Genomic DNA, 22,634 nt, shown 5'->3' on the forward strand with positions numbered 1-22,634 from the left:
GTCACCCCATGGGAGACAGCCTATCCACTGGCAATGACGAGAGCTAATCCCTGGGGGAGCCTTCCAATTCCTCCTTTCAAGTGTCTTGTGCCTCGCTTGCCGCAGAGCACTTTTGTGACAGGTGCGTTCTTTCAAGAGTGGCCCATGGGAGTTTGGACCTGTTGGTTGAGTGTGGTGATGCATCCTTATAATCCCAGCATTCAGGAGGCTGAAGCGAGAGGGTCAAGAGTTCAAGGCCAGCCTAAGCTTTTGTTTGTAATTCTAGGGGATCTGCTGACCATGCGCGAGTCTCTCCTTGGAAGCCAACTTGAGAAGTTCTAAAGCAGAGAGCAAGGAGGAGGTGGTGGGTGAGGGAGGCTGATATGACTGATGTGCATCATACACACTATAAAAAGAATACGCCATGGTGGATCCATTATTTTGTACATTAAAAATAAAAACAGAAGGGGCTGGAGAGATGGCTCCTCTTCCAGAGGTCCTGAGTTCAATTCCCAGCAACCACATGGTGGCTCACAACCACCTGTAATGAGATCGGATGCCCCCTTCTGGCGTGTCTGAAGACATCTACAATGTATTCATATACATAAAATAAATAAAAAATAGAAATAAAAACAGAAGATGCTGGACAGCCCAGATGGCTCGGCAGGTAAAGGCACTGGCCACTAAGCTGACCACCTAAGCTTGATCCCTGGACCCACATGATGGAAAAAGAGAACCGACTCCTGCAAGCTGTCTTTAGATCGCCACACGTGTGTCCTGGCATGTCCATATCCATGCATAATCATGTAAAATAGATTTTTTAAATGCATTTTTTTTTCAATGCTTGAAAGAAAGTCCCATCCTAGAGTCAAATACCCCTGAGGGACAAGTTTCAACACTTCTTACTGCCTCTCAGAACCACAAGGAGCTGTGACAGGACAGAAAAAGACTTCCCAAGTGGAGATGGCACCATCTCCACTTGGGGGCGTTGTAGCGGGGGGGGGGGGTCTTTGCAGCTGAGGTAAGTGAATTTTCTTTTTTTTTTCTTTTTTTTTAAAGATTTATTTATTATTATATGTAAGTACACTGTAGCTGTCTTCAGACACTCCAGAAGAGGGCGTCAGATCTCGTTACGGATGGTTGTGAGCCACCATGTGGTTGCTGGGATTTGAACTCTGGACCTTCAGAAGAGCAATCGGGTGCTCTTACCCACTGAGCCATCTCACCAGCCCATAAGTGTATTTTCAAGATGCTCTCCTGACCTTTCCTATCTGTCTCTCAGTCTAATTAACTCTGCTTCTTCTGCTACTTTTAAAACGATTTACGTATTTTATGTGTGGGGGTCTTTTGCCTGCTTGTCCATCTGTACAGTTTTGAGTGTCTGGTGCTTGCAGATGTCAAAGATGAGCATTGGATGTCCTGGGACTCGAGTTAGAGACAGTTGTGAGCTGCCATGTGGGCGCTGGGAATCAAACCTGGGACCTCCGGTAGAGCAGCCTCTCTCCTGCTCATCTGGAGCCGCCTCTTCCGGTTGGTGTCTATCGGGATCCGCCTCTTCCGGTTGGTGTCTATCGGGATCCGCCTCTTCCGGTTGGGGTCTGTTTCTGGAGCTGTGGTGCGGAGCTGGTCCTGCTTTTCCTGCCCTGGAGTGGGAGGAAGACAGATGTGCGCAGCCATTTTACCCTCATTTCACATTAGAGCCACTAATATTCTCTAATAGTAGTGTAAGGGCTCCACCTACTGAGATTCTGATGTCTGGAACCTGGCCACTAGGCCTTCTTTGTTTTGTTTGATTTTCGTTTAAATGACTAATCAACATAAACCACTTAGCACAGCTATGGCCCCTAAAAGGTTCTTCCTGTGGGCTGGAATCCACACTATACCGCTGCACGGCCCGGTAACCACTGATACGTTTTCTGTCACTTAGTTCTAGAATACGCTATGAATTGCAAGCCTATAAAATGAGACTTGGGGGCTGCGGATCAGAGTTTATAATATTGTGCAGGCTGCGTTTTGGCCACTTGACACAAGCTCAGACACACCTGGGAAGTGGGAGTCTCCGTTGAGAAAACGTTTCGCACACCCCTAAATAAACAGATGTAATTTAAAGAGATAAACTAGTGATGGAGAAACACACCCAACATCGACCTCCAGCTCCCTCACTTATGTCCCCCAAGGTGTTTGCATTTTGAAAGCTTCTCAGCATCTGCCTGTCTCTTTCTTCAACTCTGGGGACAGCAGCAGCGGCACTTGCTCTGGAACCTTTCTTTCCTCTCTCACCTGCTTCCTGTACAGTTCTTCTGTTGACGCCCAGACCGCCCTCCAACTCACAGCAATCCTCCTGCCTCAGTTTCCCCAGTGCTGGGATTGATAGGCGAGAGCCACCACACCTGGGGTGACTTGGGGTGACAAGTTGATTATTTGGTTCCTCCAGCTTTTTACCTGGCTGAGTTGCGGATGGTGACTTTCTGCAGTATCAATAATCAAACCCAGGGCAAATCCTCTGCAGAGTGGTATATTTGAGAAAGGGTCTCACTGGCAACTTAAGCTGACCTAGAACTGATGAGGCTGGCTGGCATGAAATTCAGATATGCACCTGCCTCTGTCCCTGTACTGGGATTAAGGGCATGCGCCAGCATGGCCAGCCCAAGTACGTTTTAGTTAATGAACAACAGACTCTAGAATTTCTTTCAATTTCTTCCCAGTAGGAAATGGGACCTCCACTATCACAGATTATGAAGTTGAGCTTCCAGACTTTGTAGAACTTTACAGTGCATGGAATGAGCACCTCTCTGGAGGGCCACCTTCAGTGCCTCCCTGCTAGGTGAAATTATTACAACTTTTACAATTTTTGTCTTTTTTAAAAAATTAATTAGGGGGCTGAAGAGATGGCTCAGCAATTAAGAACACTGACTCCTCTTCCAGAGGTCCTGAGTTCAAATCCCAGAAACCACATGGTGGCTCACAACCATCTGTAATGAGATCTGATGCCCTCCTTTTCTGGTGTGTCTGAAGACAACAACAGTGTACTTATATATGATAAATAAATCTTTTTAAAATTAATTAATTATGCACACAGTGTTCTGTCTGCATTTATGCCTGCATACCAGAAGGGGGCACCAGATGTCATCATAGATGGCTGTGAGCCACCATGTGGTTGATGGGAATTGAACTCAGAACCTCTGGAAGAGCAGTCAGTGCTTTCAACCTCTGAGTTATCTCTCAAGGAACCCCCCACCTTTTTTCTTTCTTTCTTTTCTTTTCTTTTCTTTTCTTTTCTTTTTTTTTTTTTTCAGGACAGGGTTTTTCTGTGTAGCCCTGGCTGTCCTGGAACTCACTTTGTAGACCAGGCTGGCCTCGAACTCAGAAATCTGCCTACCTCTGCCTCCCAAGTACCGGGATTAAAGGCGTGTGCCACCACCACCAACAACCTTAAAAGTAATTTTTAAAAATCTAAGCACTGAATAAAGTTCAAAATCATCTAATTATTTCAAAAGTTTTCCAGTTCTCAAAAACATAAGAGTTAGGGCAGGGGTGGGGATACATGCCTTTAATCCCAGTGAAAGACCCACAGGGTGAGGACTCCCTCACGTTCTGACTCAGGAGAGGCGACACCCAAATCACTCACGAGAAACAATTTTGATGCAAACTGCAAGAGGTTTATTCGGGAAAGACCAGTGCACTGGGGACAACTCATATCCCACGCAGGGGTAGAGGAGTCGACCCGGAGCTCAAGGGGCAAGGGGTTTATAAAGGCAGAAAACCCGCAAACACCTGGCATCCTGGAACAATGGGGCTGTTTTGGACAGAGGTCTAGGGGCTTAAATAATTTTTTACTCTCTGTCAGGATCTTTTTTCCAGCACTCAGGCGGATCTCTGAGTTCGAGGCCAGCCTGGTTTACAAAGTGAGTGCTAGGACACAGAGAAACCCTGTCTCAACAAACAAACAAACAAACAAACAAACAAACAAACAAATTACTTTTAAAAGTAAAAAGAAAGTCTTGAAGTGGTGTGACTATAGCCATAACATGTCATAGGCTTCTTAGTTGTCAACTTGACTATACCTGGAGTTAACTTAAAAGTCAAGTGGCTAGGCAGACAGACCTGTAAGGGATTTGAGTTATTTGGACCATATGAAGTGAGATGACCCACCCTAAACCTGGGCCATGCCTTCTCATGGCAGTCCATATAAAGGACAGGGAGAAGGAAGCTTTGGCTGTGGCCTGCTTCCCAGGACTCTCACGGCAAGTCCCTGTATCTTGTTCTTGTGTCTGCCCCTCCCTGGCATTAGAGCCTACTTCTTCAGGGTTCTGACATATACCCAACACCAGCTGAGACCTCCAGCCTCTTGGGCTGAACAACTACTGGATTCTTAGACTTTCCGTCGTGAGACGACCATTGTTGACTAGCTGGACCACAGCTGCACACCTCTTTAAAACCCCCTTAGTATTTCTTAATATTCCTGGCAACTGTGTCTGAGAGACGGCAGGCAGCTTGAATTATAATACTCACGGAGGAATGAAGGTGGGGCAAAGGAGAGCTGAGACTTACATCTGCAGAGGGCTGTAAGGCAAGAAGACTGGCTAGACGTTGCCATCTTGACATAGAACATGCTAACTTCATCAATGAAGTAAAAATGGAAGCTAACTTGAATAAAAAAACCAAATGAGCCAAAAACCCAATGTCTTTCAGCAGTGCCAACCAGCAGTAAGGACAGCTTTAAGCTACTTCCTAATGGTCCTCAGTATCCTGGCACCCATAACAATAAAGTGCTCAGCACATTTCTGCAACCGGCTCCCTGAAGGGAACCTTTGTATATCAGAAGTTAAGAGTCCTCTCTGTGTAAATTCAGGAGACTGAGCAAGGTGGTGTCTGTCTGTAATCTCAGCACCCAAGAGGCTGAGGCCAGGCTAGACCACAGAGTGGGATTGTCTCCTTAATAATAATAAATACTCATGGGAAACAGAATTGAAGAGGTTAGGATACTCATAAGGTTACATAGGACCAGAAAGATGAAGGGTTGCTCCTTCCTCCTGTCAGTCACAGTGGATGGTCTCCCGTGCACATTTTGTTTTCTTTTGCTTTTGGCTTGGTTTTGGTTTTTCAAGACAGGGTTTCTCTGTGTAGCCCTCGCTGTCCTGGAACTCACTCTGTAGACCAGGCTGGCCTCAAATGCAGAGATCCTGTGTGCCTCTATTTCTCTAGTATGGGACTAAAGGTATGCGCCACCACCGTCCACCTTTGCTTTCAATTTTGAGACAGGATCTCACTATGTAGCTCTGGCTTACCTGGAACTCACTATGTAGACCAGGCTAGCCTCAAAGTTACACACAACCTCGCCCTCCCCCTCCTGAGTTCTGATAAATTAAAGGCATGCTCCACCACGCCTGACTTGGTTTGCTTTGTGTGTGTATGATTTGGGGGAAGGAAGCCATGGCTTCGGCATGCTAACATGTGTTCCGCCACTGAGCCAGAGTCCCGGCCTCATGTGTGTTATCTAAGGGATATGGCTCAGTTGGTAGAGTGTTTGACTCGCAGGCAGGAGGCCTTGGGTTCAGTCTTCAGCAACGCACAAATGAGATGTGGTGGTGCACACCTATAACCCATGCCCTTGGAAGGTAGAGGCAGGAGAATCAGGAATTCAAGGTTATTTTCAGATACCTAGTTTGAAGTCAGTCTAGAGTAAAAAAAACCCTCTCTCAAAAAAGAATTTTTTTTTCAAATTGAAGTACAATAATATATCTGAAGTATAAAAATTGTATGTGTTAAAATCAGGAGCACTTGCCTTGCACCTGTGAGGACCAGGGAGTGATGCCTAGAACTGAAAAGTCACCTGCAGTTTGCTGAGTTGACACAATGTCACCTAAGGCAAAAACCAAAATCATGTGGGTTCACTAGAATCCCTGGGTGCATGGCCTCTTTAAGTTAGGCGTGCTAGCAGAGGCATGCTGGGCACCCCAACACAGGATCCCTCAACTTAGGGTCCATGACAATGGACTCCTGATATTTGTACTCCCTTGACATTATAGGCAAACATTTTCCTGAGGAAAGCAGGCAGTGCCTTCACCAGATTCTGCCAAGGTGGGGACAATCAAAGCTATATCTGGAGAGGGCTCAGTGATTCTTTCCTTCCTCCTCTCACGGGAATCCTTGCGGTGTGTTTTGATGACGTCGTTGTTCTTGTTTTATGGGAAAGGGTCACACTATGCAGCCCTGGCTGACCAGAACTCTGCTCTCTTAGAAACTTCAAAGACACGAGCAAAGATGACGAACTCGACATGCAATGAGATGTAATTATCGTTTTCATTTGGCAGCTATGGGAACTGAGGCTCAAATGAATGGATGACCATTTATGGAAGGACACATTTTACTTAGGTGGCTATTTGCAAAAGTTACTCTTCCATACCGGATCTTTCGCGTGCTAGACCACAACAGCTTCAGTAATACCAAATTGCTTAACTTCGGCTCAAAACAGGTTAAGCTTGAAATACCAGGTTGAACAGGAGAAGAAAATTTCAAAGCCCAGGGCTACTCCCTCCCCTCCCCTCCCCTCCTCTCCCCTCCCCTCCCCTCCCCTCCCTTCCCTCCTCTTCTTCTTTCTCTCTCTCTCTCTCTCCTTTCTCTCTCTCTCTCGTTCTTCTTTCTCTCTCTCTCCTTCTTCTTTCTCTTTCTCTCTCTCTCTCAAGCAATTCACTTCTAACCAATGGAAACTCTTTGCCTAGGTGGAAGTACCACCTTTAAAAAACGCGTTTCACCTTCTAGAGGTGTGGCCTCTGTAGGCTTTTTCAGACCGGAGTTACTTTCTACCCACAAACCGTCGTTTCGCGGAGCACTTTAGAAATCGTCTGATTGGCTGATCAAGACAGCAACATTTGAATTTAAAGGAAGGCCAAAACAAGGCCGGCTCCTTCCGCTGGAAAGATAAAGTTTTGCCGTGAGAGGACCGCCAACTGGAGGCAGAGATTAGGTGGTGTCATGGTCCTGGGGTGAGACCGACATCACCTGCTGTTTCTACCTTCAGTTCTAAACCAGGAATCAGCTCCTACTTCCAGTAAAAGATATGAAAAGAATGAACAGCATATGGTGGTGCTTTGTAAACTGCAAAAGTGTTGATAGCTGCAAATTTATCAGTAGAAATTGAATTCTAATTTTCCTCCTATCCTGAGATAGGAGTCTCTGAGTAGCCCTGGCTGTCCTGGAACTCACTCTGTAGACCAGGCTGGCCTTGAACTCAGAGATCTGCCTGCCTCTCCTCGGGCTTAAAATTGAATTTTAAAAAAGATAATCAGGTGCAAAATCTGTTTTCAGAGGCTCTAGCTGCTGTAGGAGGCAGGCCAGGGGCTTGCTTCCTGTCCCTCAGCTTTTCCACTGCTACTCAGGAGATTGTATGCTGAGGCAACCATACATTTTACAAAAGAAACTGGGCTGGCAATGGCAATTTTTCCCCCTGAGGTTTCTCCTTGATGTCTGGCCTAGAACTCAGTATGTAGAGCTGGTCAGCTCAAAATTCTCAGTTGCCTGGCCTGGCTCCCAAGTGCTGGAATCAAAGGCATGGGCCACCATGCTCAGCTAAACCCTACTTCTTTACAAGTCATTGCCTCATGTTATCAATTGAAATTGCATCCACTTAGTACATTTAATAGAAATAGGATAAATGGAAAAAAGAATCTGTGGGTTAGAGAGATGGTTCAGTGGTTAAGACCTCTTGGAGGACCTTCGGTTCAATTCTGAAGCATCTACAAGGAGGTTCACATGGAACTCCAGTTGCAGCGGAATCTGAAACCTTATCCAGCCTCCTTGGGCACTGCATGCACAGTGGGCAGACATATGTAAGTAAGACATTCACACACAGAAAATACCTATTTTAAAACAAGAGTCTTTTTGTTTTTGTTTTTTGTTTCTTGTTTTTTGTTTTTTCGAGACAGGGTTTCTCTGTGTAGCCCTGGCTGTCCTGGAACTCACTCCGTAGACCAGGCTGGCCTCGAACTCAGAAATTCGCCTGCCTCTGCCTCCCAAGTGCTGGGATTAAAGGCATGCGCCACCATGCCCTGCGAAACAAGAATCTTAAACAATACATACTTCTCTTAAAAAGCAAAAATAGCCAGATAGCATTACGGTTGCGGAGAACTTGAAATGATATACAGTCTTGTAATCCAATCACGGTCCTTGGCAACCGCTTCTAGGAGAGAATTTTTTACTCCACAAGTGTAAATACTTTTCCAGGATGTAGGTCACTTCACACTCATCACTTAGAGAACTGTACAACTCAAAGTAGCAAGAGAACTTTCAAGGTTTTTTGTTGAAATTCACTTTATTAAAAAAAAAAAAACCAAAAACCTCATGAACAATAAATTACAATACTTTCCCCCTTTATAAATTCTTCATAAAATATATTTGACAATTTTAAAAGAAAAGTTTTAAAGTTGCCTTCTTTTCTGATGTGCTGATGACATCTTTTTTTTTTTTTTTTTGACTATTTTGTCATGCTGGTGAATTATTTTGTAGCTGCTACAATAGTTTGATTGGTAACATTTTACAATTAAAAACAAAAACCCAGACCTGCAGAAAGAACTATTCTGTGCTATTTTTCTGACACTTAACACTTACTTCATCAGAATGACAAAGTATCCCTTAGCACCAAGAATCTACAGAACCCCATGTTTCTAAGTGACAACAGGTGCAAATTAATAGCCTAGGAACTAACTGTACAACCCTACAGTGACTGGACACAGCTGCCTATAAGCTTTAGTGGAAATATTTGGTCTTTTTTTTTTTCAATTAAGACAAATTTCATAAAACACTAGAAACCATGGCAACAGACTATGAGGGATAACTGTTTATTGAGTACCTATTATGGGCAAGGCACTGTGCACAATTTCTTGATTGCATTTTTTCCTTTAGCAATTATCCAAAATTCCCAAGTATCACTCGTCTTTTATGTCTTATATGCGTCTGAAGAAAGTGCATGACTAAATGCCATTTTTAAAAAATGGTTTGTCTTTATTCTTTAAATTGTGTGTGTGTGTATGTGCATGAGTGTGCATGCGCAAGTGCACATGGAAGCAAGAGGGTATTAGGTCCCTGGGAGCTGGAGTTAGGTGGCTGTGAGCCACTCAACATGGGTGCTGGGAACTGAGTTCCAGTTCTGTGCAAGAGCATTAAGTCCTCTTAATGGTAGAATCCTCTCTCCAGCCCCTACAACTGCAAATCTTAAATGGTTGTCGTATCAACTAAACTTAAGTGCTGAGCACACAGTAGGTACTTAATAAATACCCCTGACTGAACGAACAAAGACAAATCCCTGTCCTTTTGTTGATATCACAAGCTATTTCAGAAGACAAGGACTTAATGTTCTGGAAGAAATTTCTTGATCACCTCACACCCTTACCGATAATAAAGAATTCTAATTCACAGATAAAAATCTTTCAAAATAAATTATAACTGGGGCTAGACATTTAGCTCAGTGCTAACACCTTTGTGTAGCACAAGCAAGGCCCTGGGTATGATCCCAGCACCAACGAAAACAAAAGATAATTACTCATTATTTTCAAGGAGGCAGGATCAAAAGCTATGTGCTCAGGACACCACAGCTTCAAGTGCACAGGTATTTGTAGAGCCAAGAACTGTTGGCACACATCACATATCAATCTGATGAGGGCCAAGTCAATGGTAATCCATTATAATGAGACTTTTTCTAATTTCTTGTAACTCAATCCACGGGTCAGATCTGTGTCAACTTGGTGACCCACAGGGTCAATTACCATGAAGATCCAGGACATTTCTACCTCTTATTTCTGAAAGAATTCTTTTAGCTAAGTCTGCAAGTGATATTATGTGTATGTGACTTTTTCATTTGATAAGATTTTTTTTGTTAACTAAAGCCTTTCGGTTCACGTTTTTACACTTCCAGATTAATTCAGTCTAGGCGTTTTACATATTTCATTTTTTTTGTGAGGTTTATCTTTTATCACCTTCTGAACACACTAATGGATCTGTTGATTTTGTGATGGCAGGGATTGAATCCAGAGCCTTGTACATGCCAGGCAAGCGCTCTTCACTGAACCACAGCCAGACCTAATGTGACGGTATGGCGGTTCAAGCACTGAGGGGACAAGGAGAGTTGCTGATAACGGCAATATCCTGATAGTCTATTGCCTTTTGCATCTTAACGCTTAAAAAGATCCCCGTGGGGTTAGTGGTAGGCTACTTCCCTCACACCTAAGGCCCAAGGTTCTACCCCAGCACCGGAGGTGGGCAGCTAGTGCCTTATAAAGCCTCACCTGGATATAATGGTAGCTTCTAATTCATCCTAAAGACTGGTGTTCTGGTTTAAGAAAGAATCCTTTCCTTAATGTTCCTGGATTAGCAAGAACAATCTGGAGGCAACCATGCAGTTAGACTTTCCCTTCAGGAGTTGAGTCTCTTGCTTTCTGACAGATGCCAGGTGACCATATGAAAACGACAACTTTTCTACTTGAAAAGCAGTTGAGGGCATAGAATTTTATCCATTTGCATCGTCTCTCACTTTGGAAGAGAGCGACCAGTATTTGTGACAGTGATTACCAGTCCCATTACTGCATCACAAGACAAGAGAAAACAGCATCACTGTCAAAGTGACAGAGACTCCAGTGATCCAACAGGAAGCCACACCAGGGCCAGCAACTCCAGGGTGAGCTCATTTGGTTTCTTCGACTTTATGCTGAGATTTAGAAAAAGTCTTAAAACTCAAAATTAATAATCAAGTATTACAGTTGTGTAACGCAATGTTTTCAGAACAGAAGAACACGTCCTCGGGTTACAGCAGATGCTCAAGTGCCCGCATGGCCCAGTGCAGTGGTTTAATTACTCAAACAAATGCTCAGCCACCTGAAGGTAGGCACGAGCCGTGAGACTCCATGACTGATTCAACTTGGAAGAGCTACAGGCCCTGCAGAGCTCTAACGCACCCTGCGGCTTACACCTGCTTAGCTTCAGTTATCGTTCATCAGCCATTCTGACCCTCCAAAATGATGCCTTTAAAAAAGAGATGTATACTGGGAAAACAACAAAAACAACAACAAAAATACCCTTAGTATGTTTCCAGTAGCAGAAGGAGTAGGGACGAAGATGAGGGATGGTTTGTGTGGTTTTTATCACCAATTTCATCAGCAAATCTCAAAAACCCAAACCTGTATCAAATAATTTAAACAGACGTGGCATTTTCTTCATGTGGAATGCAAAATGCACACATTCACATACTGACATATACATAAATATATACATATATGTTTCCTTTACAAAGCTTCGAAGGTTGCATTACCAGCACGCAAACCTCTTCTTCCATGGAAATGCCTAATACTGACAAGGAATGTCTAAAATACTTAAAGATATTTCTAGAAAATGGGACTTTCTTCTCTGCTTGGCTCCTAAGAGAATTTTTTTCTGCCAACCTTTTACCAATGATCATTAAATAAAATTTTTTTACAGCCACATTGGTAATACACATTCAAAACATACAATAAAATGGCCTGCATGGATTAAGAAAAATGAGAGAGAAAATAAAACTACCCCACAATAAAACCTAAACCCTTAGAAAGTGGAATCTAACTTCCGTCTTCTTTTCGGCCATGTGATGTATTTCCATCGACTCTGAAGCAGCACCGTCTAAGATGCTTGCAAGCAGTAGGTCACGTCTCCCAGCTGCTGTCTTTAAATGCAATTTGGACTAATCTGAGTTCTAGTTCAAAAGCATCAGGGCGATCCTGAGGGTTTGCGGCCAGCATTTCCTTTATCAGTTGTTTCATTCGCCCATTCATAGACTTTTTCTTCACAGGGATGAGAAGTTCCATTTTGGGGTTTTCCAGAAGTGCCTCCCCAACAGGCACAATTTCAGTCCCCTGCTTTACGTAACTCCCCAAGAGCTCCTTCTTTGTCTCCGTGTCTATGAAGGTGATCCTCTCCAGCATTGCCCAGATGATAATTCCCAGAGCAAAAATGTCAGCTTTGGCGGTGTAGTGTCCTTCCCACACTTCGGGAGCCATGTAGAAGTCCGTCCCGCATGCCGTGGAAAGGAAACACTTGTTTACACTGACAGGTTCTTCTGGGTTCTGCCCAGATGCTGAGCAAACTTTACTTAGGCCGAAATCAGCCACTTTGAGTGTGGGTTCCAAGTCACTGGTGTCCATCCTGCTCTGGGAAATGAGGATGTTATCAGGCTTCAGGTCTCGGTGGATTATCTGGTTTTTGTGCAAGAAGGCCAGAGCACTGCTGAGCTGAAGCATGAAGCTGGTGTTAGTCTTTCGATTGGGTTTCCTGGACAACAGGTACTCATTCATATCTCCTCCGTCACAAAAATCCATCACAAACCACAAATAATAGGCGCTTCTGGGATCAAAGGCAATTTCTCCTTTTAATGAAGTCTCTACAAGCTGTGAAGGATGGGGAGAAGAGTAGTAGTTTAAGATGCACAGAGGTTGAAAGGGATGGAGATACAGCCCAGCAGTTCTGAATTTACTGCTCTCACAGAGGACTGCAGCTCAGGTCCTCAATAAGCATGGTGGTGGCTCACAACTGCCTGCACTATCGCCCCAGTTTCCTGGCTTCTAAAGGCACCTGCACTGACACATACCCCCTCCCCCAACATAATTAAAAATTAGTAAGTCTTTTTTATTTGTTCATGTTTTTGTTTTATTTTTTGAGACGGGGATTTAGACAGGGATAGCCCCGGCTGTCCTGGAACTTGCTCTGTAGACCAGGTTGGCTTGAACACAGAGATCCTCCTTCCTCTGACTCCCAAGAGCAGGGATTTAAGACTTGCACCACCACCACTAGCTATAAATCTTTTAAAAATATACTAAAAAGAAAGAAGGAAAACGTTAGGTCAATCTGCAGCTTGCTGCCAGGCAAAGTTTCTTTTTTTTTCCCCCCGAGACAGGGTTTCTCTGTGTAGCCCTGGCTGTCCTGGAACTCACTTTATAGACCAGGCTGGCCTCGAACTCAGAGATCTGCCTGCCTCTGCCTCCTTAGTGCTGGGATCAAAGGCGTGCGCCACCACCGCCTGGCCTTCTTTTTTTTTGTTTGTTTGTTTTTTCAGGCAAAGGTTTCTTAAACTGAATGTAGAGGTCACAAAAAATTGGCAATAGTGAAAAGTTTAGTGAATGTTTAGCTACCAAAAATGAACTCAAAACCAAACTGTATATTTACTACATTTACAAAGTTGCCTGTTCTTATAGCAACGTAATGGTTTAATTGGGGGAAAACAAAGACTTCTGATATTTTTCTACTGTCATTCATCAGCAAGCAATTAACCAAAGTAATTTACCAGTGGATTGTTATGGTATAATGCCTAATTTAGGTACCATTTTTTTTTTCTTCTTTTCTTCTGAGACAGGGTCTCAAGTAGTTCACAAAGGCCTCAAACTCATTGAATAGTTCATGGTTGGCCTCCTGCTTCCATGTCCAGTGCTGGAATAACAGGTCTGTGTGTCACTACACCTAGCTCAAGCAATCTCAAATTTAAGGCCAGCCTTAGTTATATAGTGAGATTGTCTCAGGGAGAGAGAAAGAAAAACAGAGGTTAAAAATTGCTATTTGGGGCTGGAGAGATGGTTCAGTGGTTAAGAGCACTGACTGCTCTTCCAGAGGTCCTGAGTTAAATCCCAGCAACCTCATGGTGGCTCACAACCATCTGTAATGGGATCTGATGACAACTTCTGGAGTGTCTGAAGACAGTTACAGTGTACTTACATATAATAAATAAATATTTAAAAATAAATAAATAAAATTGCTATTTGGCCGGGCAGTGGTAGCACACACCTTTAATCCCAGAACTTGGGAGGCAGAGGCAGGCGGATTTCTGAATTTGAAGCCAGCTTGGTCTACAGAGTGAAAAACCAAAAAAAAAAAGAAAACAAAAAGGAAAACTTGCTATGTGAAGGCAGGTGTGGTGGCACATACCTGTGATCCCAGCACTACAGAAACAGAGGCAAGAGGCTCACTGGAAAGTGTTAGGACAGAATTTCCAACAGTTTCTGACTCTGCCTTAAACATATGTCTACCATTTTGTACTAATATAGTTATGTGAAGCACTGTTCTCACCACTGATTTTTATAAACTACAAATCAACTGTGGAAAGTGCTAAAGATGCTAAATATTCAAGCCAAATTCTCTTTTTAAAAAACGAGTTTAATTGTGTCAGAGGATAACTCTCCTGCCACTCTATGGGACCTAAGGATAGAAGGCAGGTTGTCAGGTCTGCATGTGAGTGCCTCTGCCCACAGTGCCACCTTGTCAGTCCAAGATTTACCTCTATGTAGAAATAAACAGGGACATTCACTTCAGTAGTGTACTGTTTGCTTTCTACTTTAATAAAAGGTAAAACTATATTTATACCAAAGGATTGCTCTAAAGTGACATTATTTATGATTCAGTATCAGCATGTTTGATTTATGTTTTACACACGCAGGATTGTGCATGTTTTTCTGGTGAGAGGGCCTGAGTGGAAGGGTTGGGAAGCCCTGCTCTGCCAGTCAAGCCCTAATCTCCAGCTTTAACTGAAAACCTCAAGAATATTTTATTTCATCTGTGTTTTTATATATGCATTAAATTTTTTTTCAGGGCTGGAGAGATGGCTCAGCAGTTAAGACCACTGACTGCTCTTCCAAAGGTCCTGAGTTCAAATCCCACATGGTGGCTCACAACCATCTATAATAAGATCTGACGCCCTCTTCTGGTGTGTCTGAAGACAGCTACAGTTTACTTATTTATAATAATAAAAAATCTTTGGGCTGGAGCAAGCGGAGCTGACTGGAGCGAGTGGGGCCTAAATTTAAAAAAAAATTTTTTTTTTCCTTTTTTCAGTACTTCAAAATGCCACCTTTGTAGCTGTATTTTGGAAAGTGCCCAACTGGCTGACATTTTCTATATATGTCAATAAAGCTGAGTTTTCTAACCACCTAGCTCATCGCTTCATGAACATACTAAAATATAGAGGTATATTGTTTTTAAATTATATTTTTATGTGGTGTCTAAAAAGAAAAACAAAAGGGGAAGACTGGAGTGAAGCTGTTAAAGAATGAGCAACTGGTAAGTTTATGTTACAATCATTACACTTACTAATCACTATTACTACTTCGTGTGGATATTCTGGTAAGTTTACATTACAGTCGTTACATTTACTAATCACTATTACTACTTTGCGTGGTTATTCTGGAAAAAGCCAAGAACAGCCTCCACCTGCTTCCCCTGGCAGAGGGCAGCAATGGTGATGGCCTGCAGGAACCTCCTTGCTGTATGGTGTGCCAGTGCAGAGAGTCTGAAACACAGGTGTGCTATTCCTGACTTTAGTTTTTCTGTGTTTACCCTAAAATATAAACTTAATAAATAGCTTTGTGTAAGGCAAAATACCAGTGCTCAGACAGTGGTTTAGAAGGTGGTGTATACAATACTAGCTTGCAAGAAGAGAAATATATAGTTTTCACCCACGTATCTAGATAATGCTTGTCAGATTCTTCTTCTTTTTCAAGCCCCTAGATAGGCTCTCACTCTGTACCCAGAGTCTGTAGCCCAGCCTGGCCCTGACGTCATGGACTCCTGTCGTCTTCTGTGTCAGGATTACACTATGTGTGCAGCATGTCCAGCAGCTCACAGCTCTTCAGCCCTGAGACGTATCAGATTCCCCATGATATGTTCCTATGCCATCTATGTGTGTCATTTGTCTGACATAGACAGACTAGAGGGCGAAATTAAGCCCTAGTAACTGCTTTACATTTTCTCTCGGATGGGGTTTTTAGCTATTAGGAACTGGTTTAGTGATTCCAACTGAGAACAAGGAAAAAAACATAAAAAATGAAAATTTATGAATAAAGGCCATGCGTAGGGACTCTCTGATTATGTTACAGATTTGTTTATTGATTTTTACTGTATTGTTTTGATACAATTCTATTGATAAATATATGGTCAATTCGCTGGGTGTATGGTAGTGTACCGTTTTAATCCCAGTAGAGGCAGAAGCAGGTGGATCTCTGTAAGTGTAAGGCCAGTCTAGCCTACATACTAAGTCACAGGTTAGCCAAGTCTAAGGTGACACTCTGTCTCAAAAATAAATGAATAGATAAAGAAAAATCAGGCTCACTTAGTTTCAACACAGGTACCTATTTCCGAGTTCTTATATGCCAAACTAGCGTCAGCCTCCTCTCTGACTTGTACGAGGTCATAAAAGGCAGAAATGAACCACATATGAACAGAGAGCTACTAGAAAAGTTGGGTTATTTATTTCAAGACATTCTGACAGCAGAAAGTGTCATAAATCAAATACAGGTACCTAAGGCTTTAAAGGGTAAAATTGACTCACTAAAGAGGCAACTTGAGTACAAAAATCACTTTAGTCTGGTACTTCATATCGTAAACTAGAGAAAACCCAATTATTATGATGTCGCTCCTAGATGTGGACCTGGTACTGTGTCAAATGTGTTTGTATCTTTACTTCTCCACCTGAAGGGGTTGTGCATCTTAGTCTCTGCAGCTTAAAGGAAGGGATGGAGTTTATGTAGGACGCCCCAAACCCTAGGCTCCATCTCTAGCACTGGCGAAAAAGGAAAAAAAGACAGAAATATTTCCAATATTTTTATCATGGCAACCTAAGTACTTTTAGAAAAGTAAATACTATAAATTAGCTTCTAAATTTCTAAAATTATTTTGTTTTGTGTGTAGGGGGAACTACGAAACACTCATGGAGGTATGAGAACAACTTCTCAGGTGTTCAAGTCCTCTTTCTACCATGAGGGACCTGAGACCTGAACTTGGGTCATCAGCCCTGGCAACAACCCCTTTATCCTCTGAGCCTTTTACCAATCTAAACATCGTTGTTGTTGGGTTTTTTTTTTTTGTTACTATATTTTAATTGTTAAATTATATTTACTTTCTTTATGTATGTGTTTACAAATATGTGTGTGTGTACGTGTGTGAATGCTTACATGTGTGCATGCCACAGTGCAAGTGTGGAGGTCAGAGGACAGCAGACAGCGGACAGCTTCTGTCCTGGAGCTCAGGATTCAGCCTAGGAATGTCTAAAGTCAATATACAGGTGAGTCTGGCCTTGAACTCTCCAGCCCCCTGCCTCCACCTTCCAAGTACTATCGGCATGTAGCAATTCACTCATCTAAGGCTTATTATTTTTAGACCTGTGACTTAGGGAAGTCCAGTTACCATTGGTGTGACTATTACTGATTGTGCTATTTTTTTCCTCGTCTTCTGAGTTTATTTTCAAAATAACTGGTTTCCAGGAACTGACCTTAGATGCTGGTCTCAAACCTCCTCTAGTTCTCATCTTGTTCTATTGCTATGCAGACTGGTTAAGTACCAGGCATAGCAGGTGGCTTGCGTTACTTTGAGGTATGCGAAGCACAAGTTTAAGGCAGACACCCCCTTCCTCTACAGACCGTTACGTACACCTAGGGAACCACAGAACCCCTGCCTCTTAGGGAGCCAAAGCTCATCTGGCCCTTTGGTTTCTCTTGCTGACCACTCTTAGGTCCATTTCCTATGCAGTGACACATACCTGTAAATAAAGGGAAGAATTAGAGCCGTGGGACATCTTTTGCACCATCCCATCCTTCTGTAGGATGCACTCTTCCAAGTGAATCACATTTGGGTGTTGGCTCTTGATACTGCTTAGTGCCCAGAACTCTCGAAGAGCTAGTTCAACATTTTCAGGCGCGTGGCATCGAATTTTCTTCACGGCTACTCTCGCAGAGGTCTTTCTGATGACTGCTTCATACACAACACCGTAACTACCTCGGCCTACCTCCCGTATTAGATCGTACTTTGGCTGGCTACTCACCATCTTCAAGGTCGAGGTTTCTGGAAAAATCAACAAAGTGCTCTGCTGAAATCAGGTGGACCTATTGGCTTGTATTCTTACGCATGCTTTACCCATCTGTTTCACTTTCTGTGGTACTCAGAAAGTATTTAGCTAGGCTTTGGACCAATCTATCAATAATAATAAAGGTAATAGCACTTACCATGTATCATGAACTATTTCAAGAACTTTAATTTTTAAAGTTTTTGTTTTTGAGACAGGGTCTTGCTAAGTTTCCCTGGCTTGGAGCTTGATGTATGAATTATGCTGGCTTTAGAAGCCATGGTTACAGTACCATCATCCCTGACTCTTATGTATAAGTGCAGGCATGCCCATGCCATGGCACACCCATTAGGAGAGAACCTTGGCTCTCCTGTCACTGCTACAGCATATGCCAGGGTAGTGGCCTGTGAACTTTGGACACTCTGTCTCTGCCACCCATCTCCCCACAGGAAGGCACATCTACCTTCACATGGGTTCTAGGGATCCAAATTCAGTCCCCCAGACTTACTCAGCAAATGTTCTACCCATTGAACTCTCTCCAGGCTCCACCCACCCACTCCTTTTTTGAACAAGATCTCACTATGAAACCCTGGCAGGCCTCCAACTCAGAGATAAGCCTGTCTCTGCTTCCCCAGTGTGGGATTAAAGGTTCATGTCACCATGCCTTGCTTCCGGTCTTGTTTCTTTTAAAAGACAGGTTCTTGTGATTATGTGGCTCAAGACGGCTTTCACATCTTTTAAGATTTTATTGTATATTTTACATATCTGTGTGTAGCTTTGTGTAAGTCAGAGGGCAGTATGTGGGAGTCAGTTCTCTCCTTCTACCATGTGGTTCCAGAAACTGAGCTCATGTTATATGGCTTGGCAGAACATAACTTTACCCACTGAGCCACCTCAATAGCCTTGGCTACCTTGGTCTTTGGAATGGTGGTATTACAAGTGTGTTAAGTAGCCAAACCTGGCTACTTTTATATTAAGTTCATTTAATCCTTAACTGCTTGAAAATGCCATTGTTAAAAATATATATATACCCGAAATTTGAAATTTCATCAAGAGGTGGTGGCTCACACCTTTAATCTCAGCGTGTAGGAGGCAGAGGAAGGCGGATCTCTGAGTTCAAGGCCAGCCTGATCTACAGAGGGAGTTCTAGGATACCCAGGGCTACAGAGAGACCCTGTCTTGAGAAGAAAACACACAAACAAAAGCAGTGAAACATAAAAATCCCTCACACTTAGAAATGCAAACCCCTGACTTTGGTTTATGGACCAAAAGTGGTCAAGATCACTTACTTATGTTTTGTTTGCAACAGTGTCTCAGGTAGCTCAGGCTACCCCTGAATTTACTATATAGCAGGGAATGACCCTAATCTCCTGCTTCCACCTTCCAAAAACTAGGGTTATAGACCTGCACCAGCATGCTTAGTTATTTGTTTCTTACAAAATGGGCACAAATAAAGTTTTTGCAGAGCTGTTCCCTCAAAATGAAGTAAGTCAACTACCTTTTTATCGTTGTTTAGCATAGTTATTTAATTCTAGGTCTTTTCTGGCCAAAGGGGGAGCATCCTATACATCACAGGGAATCCTCTGACAAAGTCCTTTGGCGCTGTACCTTGAGAAATCATTTAAAGGCAAGCTGGAGCACAGGCCCCACAGAGAAATGTTCTTTTGAGTGGAGAGTCTGCAGTACGCTCCCTCACTCACTGTCACTGTCTTCGCCGGCCAGGAAGAGTAAGATTGTATTTACATTGCACAACCAGGTAAACAAAGTGACTGCCCCGGGAACCGGAGACTCCCGGAACGACTACTTTAAGTTCATTGGCCAGATTTAAAAGAAAATGACTGTTCCTGAGGTTTGCCCTGAGTTACTTCCTTGTATTGGTCGCCTACCCTTCAATTTCTTCCTGGATTCCCCAATGTCAGGTTTCCTGTCACCGGGCGGGCCATTCTGTCCTGCTCTGTGCTGATTCCCGGTTACTAGGCACTTCCAAGTGACTCTTTTCTCTGCAGCGGTCCCCTGTCCTCTCCCACTTGCCAGAGGTCCCCCCCCCCAAGGAAGAACGCCTTCCTTGCATAAGAAAGGACGGTGTCTATCAAATCCTTGGGGTCCTGGCTGGAGAGACGCCCTGCTGAAGCATCCTTCGAGAACCCGAGCGCCTTACGATGGCACGTCCCGGACCCTCCTGCCTGCCTGCCTGCCATTCTCCCTCCGGGGCTGGGCACCGGCGGCTTGGACATGCACCTGCTGGTGCCGGGGACGGGGACAAGTAAGGCCAGCGGTGCTCGCTCTGTCGCCGAGGCGCGCTCACTGGCCAAGCAGCAAGCTCACTCCGGGCGGCCGTCCCTGGAAACCCCGAGGGACCCTCCCGTGGCCCCTGAGCGGGCCTCGCAGTCGCTTCAACTCCTGGCGGCTGCAGCCTAGGGGACCGGACTCCGGGAGTGGCCCGGGCGGGAACGGAGGCCGCAGTCCCCGGCCGGTGGCCGGCGCAGCACCGGGCCTTCCCGGGGATGACTCCACTGAGAGGTCCGTGACAGGCCTGCTGGGGACAGAGACACATGCAGGGAGACCGGTTCTGACTGCGGGGCATCCGTGGCACGGCGAAGGGCCAGGTTTACCTCAGGGCAGCCGCCGCCGCTTCTCCCTCTCATGAGCTCTGCAGGCCGCCATTATCGCGCAGCTCGCGCCCTCGGCCGCGGCGGCCTCCAGTCAGAAGCCGGCGCGCGCCCCCGTGGTGCGCGGACACACCCCCTCACGCCGGGCCCCGCCCCCTCCGGCTTGCCGTAGCGCGCGTGCGCAAGCCGAGCGCCGCCTGCTGCCGGGCGAGCGCCCGCCTCTCCTCCGCGGGCTCTGGCCATTGCGCTCCGTCGCTGCCCTGGCGCGGCGCACAGCCGAGCGTTTCCAGCGGTGTGCGCGCTGCAGAGCGGACCAATGCTGCCCTGCAGGGGTGGCGGCAGGGGACGGTCGCCCTCAGCCGCAGCGGGGGGCGCGTCCCGGGACCCCAGAGAAGCTGCGGCCGCTGGCCCGAGCCGGCGGTGCTCGTGCCCCGTGGCGGGCTACGCTGCCCGCCCTCTTCAGACCTACCGAGCGGCGGGCTGGAGCGCGCGGTTCGCTGGGGCCGGATGCCCGGTGCATCTTCCTCGCTGGTGGCGGGACTGGGCGGCGGGTCCGTGGGGAGGCGCGGCCAGTGCTGGGAGGCTGGCTGCACCTACGTTCCGAGGCACCGAGCTGTGTTTGCGGGTGGCACAATGGCCCAGGCAGCGACGCGGGCCTGGGTGCGATCATCTGGGAGGATGCTGTCCCCTGCCCCACCGGCGCGGTGGTATCTCCCTTAAAGAAGCCGGAACCTCATTGTTCCCGGCCTTGAGGATCGGGGCGTCCTGCTGGGTGAGAGAGAGGGTGTGGCCTACCTGGCTGCGGCGCGCAGCCTAGCTGGCCTGAACCGGAGTTGGGACCCATTTTAGGCGGGTGTACGGACACAAAACAGGTCTCCTAGGACTGCAGTCCCCCGGAGTTCTTCAAATACGTGCACAAAACCTTTCAAATGCCCCCAGCAGTTGTCAGTCATAACCCTGAGTTGCCCTGAGATCGGGGTGACAGTCACTTGGAAACCAGGACCAACTGGCCGGCCCGTCGTTAGTTACACAGATTGAGTAAGCATCTGCCAGAAACGCCCATTCTTTTCTTTATTATTCTGTACCTACTGCTTGTTAGTAAGGTTGATCCTGCCTTCATTGCCCCCTAAGCATCTCAGTGCCTCCAGGATCATCCTTTGTCATCTGCTTATGAAACTAATATTTGGGGTCTGGGCAACTTTCTATATAATCTGAACCATATTCCAAAAGTAAAGACCTTACTACTGACCCTGCTGCTTTCATAGGCGAGGAAACCAACACCTGCCACATTGACCAAAAGTTGTCTTCCTAGAACACCCACTCGCACCCTAGTGTAACGTCCTCCAGCCCCTCCTAATAAAAGCCCAGCAATCTATTCAGAGTTTGTCCTGAGGGCCATCCTCCTATTGGTGCTCACGTTTTCTGGGAATACTGAGTCAGTCAAGACTTGCTTCCTGCCCTGGAAAGTAGGGGGAAATAGGAAAGCTCAGTAGACGCCGGCTACCAGTGTTAAACAGGATGGACTAGGAAGAGATCTCTTCATGAGAGTAGTCTTTTTGTTTATTGTGGTCATAAAATGTCACGGGATCGTCAAGGGACGTACCTGTTCTAGCTGCTTTCCTGTTGCTGTGATTAAAAAGAAAAATTGCTGACCAAAAATACCTTAGGGGAGGAAAAGGTTTGTTTGACTTAAACCTTCAGGGTTAGGGTCACTGGGAATTCATCCATCACTGAGGGAAGTCAGGGAGGGAACTAGGGAAGGAACTGTGGGGGGTGGGGGAGGCTCCTTACTGGCTTGCTCCAGGGTCATGGCTCAACTACATTTCTAAACAGTTTAGGCTGGCCTGCCTAGAAATAGCACTGCCCACATTGGGCAATCAACAAACCCCCTCACAGATGTGCTTACAGGCCAGTCTGATAGAGGCTATCCCCCACTGGACACTTCCTCAAATAGCTAAGCTGGCAAGTTGACAGCTGAAGCTAACAAGACTAGTGTTTTACGGTGTGCCATCATCTTCTATGTGACTAACAAAGTTAGTTGCTTATATTTTAAACTTTTAAAAAGCCTATCCGTCCAATAAAAGAATTACTTTACATTCTACAGTTCTTTTGCCTTTGAGGCAGGGTCTCACTTTATAGCCCTGGCTGGCCTGAAACTGTCTCTGTAGACCAAGCTGGCCTTGAACTCAGAGATGCCTCTGCCTCCT

General features: G+C 45.2%; 1 protein-coding gene across 2 annotated transcripts; it reads right to left on the bottom strand.

The window, feature by feature from the left end:
* Window positions 1-8,271: 8,271 nt before the first annotated feature.
* Pdik1l (PDLIM1 interacting kinase 1 like) lies at window positions 8,272-21,116 on the bottom strand. Of its 2 annotated transcripts, none has more exons than NM_146156.3 (3): window positions 20,897-21,116; window positions 17,516-17,817; window positions 8,272-12,386 (listed from the first exon to the last, which is right to left on the bottom strand). In NM_146156.3, the coding sequence occupies exons 2-3, from the start codon at window positions 17,798-17,800 to the stop codon at window positions 11,646-11,648; spliced, it is 1,026 nt and encodes a 341-aa protein (NP_666268.1). In that variant the 5' UTR covers window positions 17,801-17,817; window positions 20,897-21,116; the 3' UTR covers window positions 8,272-11,645. The 2 variants fall into 2 exon arrangements, with proteins under 2 accessions (NP_666268.1, NP_001157266.1); NM_001163794.1 differs by lacking the exon at window positions 20,897-21,116 and adding an exon at window positions 20,431-20,523.
* Window positions 21,117-22,634: the final 1,518 nt, after the last annotated feature.

This window comes from Mus musculus, chromosome 4 (assembly GCF_000001635.26).
Source record: "Mus musculus strain C57BL/6J chromosome 4, GRCm38.p6 C57BL/6J".
Classification (NCBI taxonomy): Eukaryota; Metazoa; Chordata; class Mammalia; order Rodentia; family Muridae; genus Mus; species Mus musculus.

Bases quoted from the DNA above. Each gene is read 5' to 3' on its own strand.
- Pdik1l (NM_146156.3), bottom strand. From the start codon at position 17,800: ATGGTGAGTAGCCAGCCAAAGTACGATCTAATACGGGAGGTAGGCCGA. The intron at 12,387-17,515 runs GTATGTGTCACT...CATCCTTCACAG, and splicing joins ATTCTTCCCTTTATTTACAG to CTTGTAGAGACTTCATTAAA.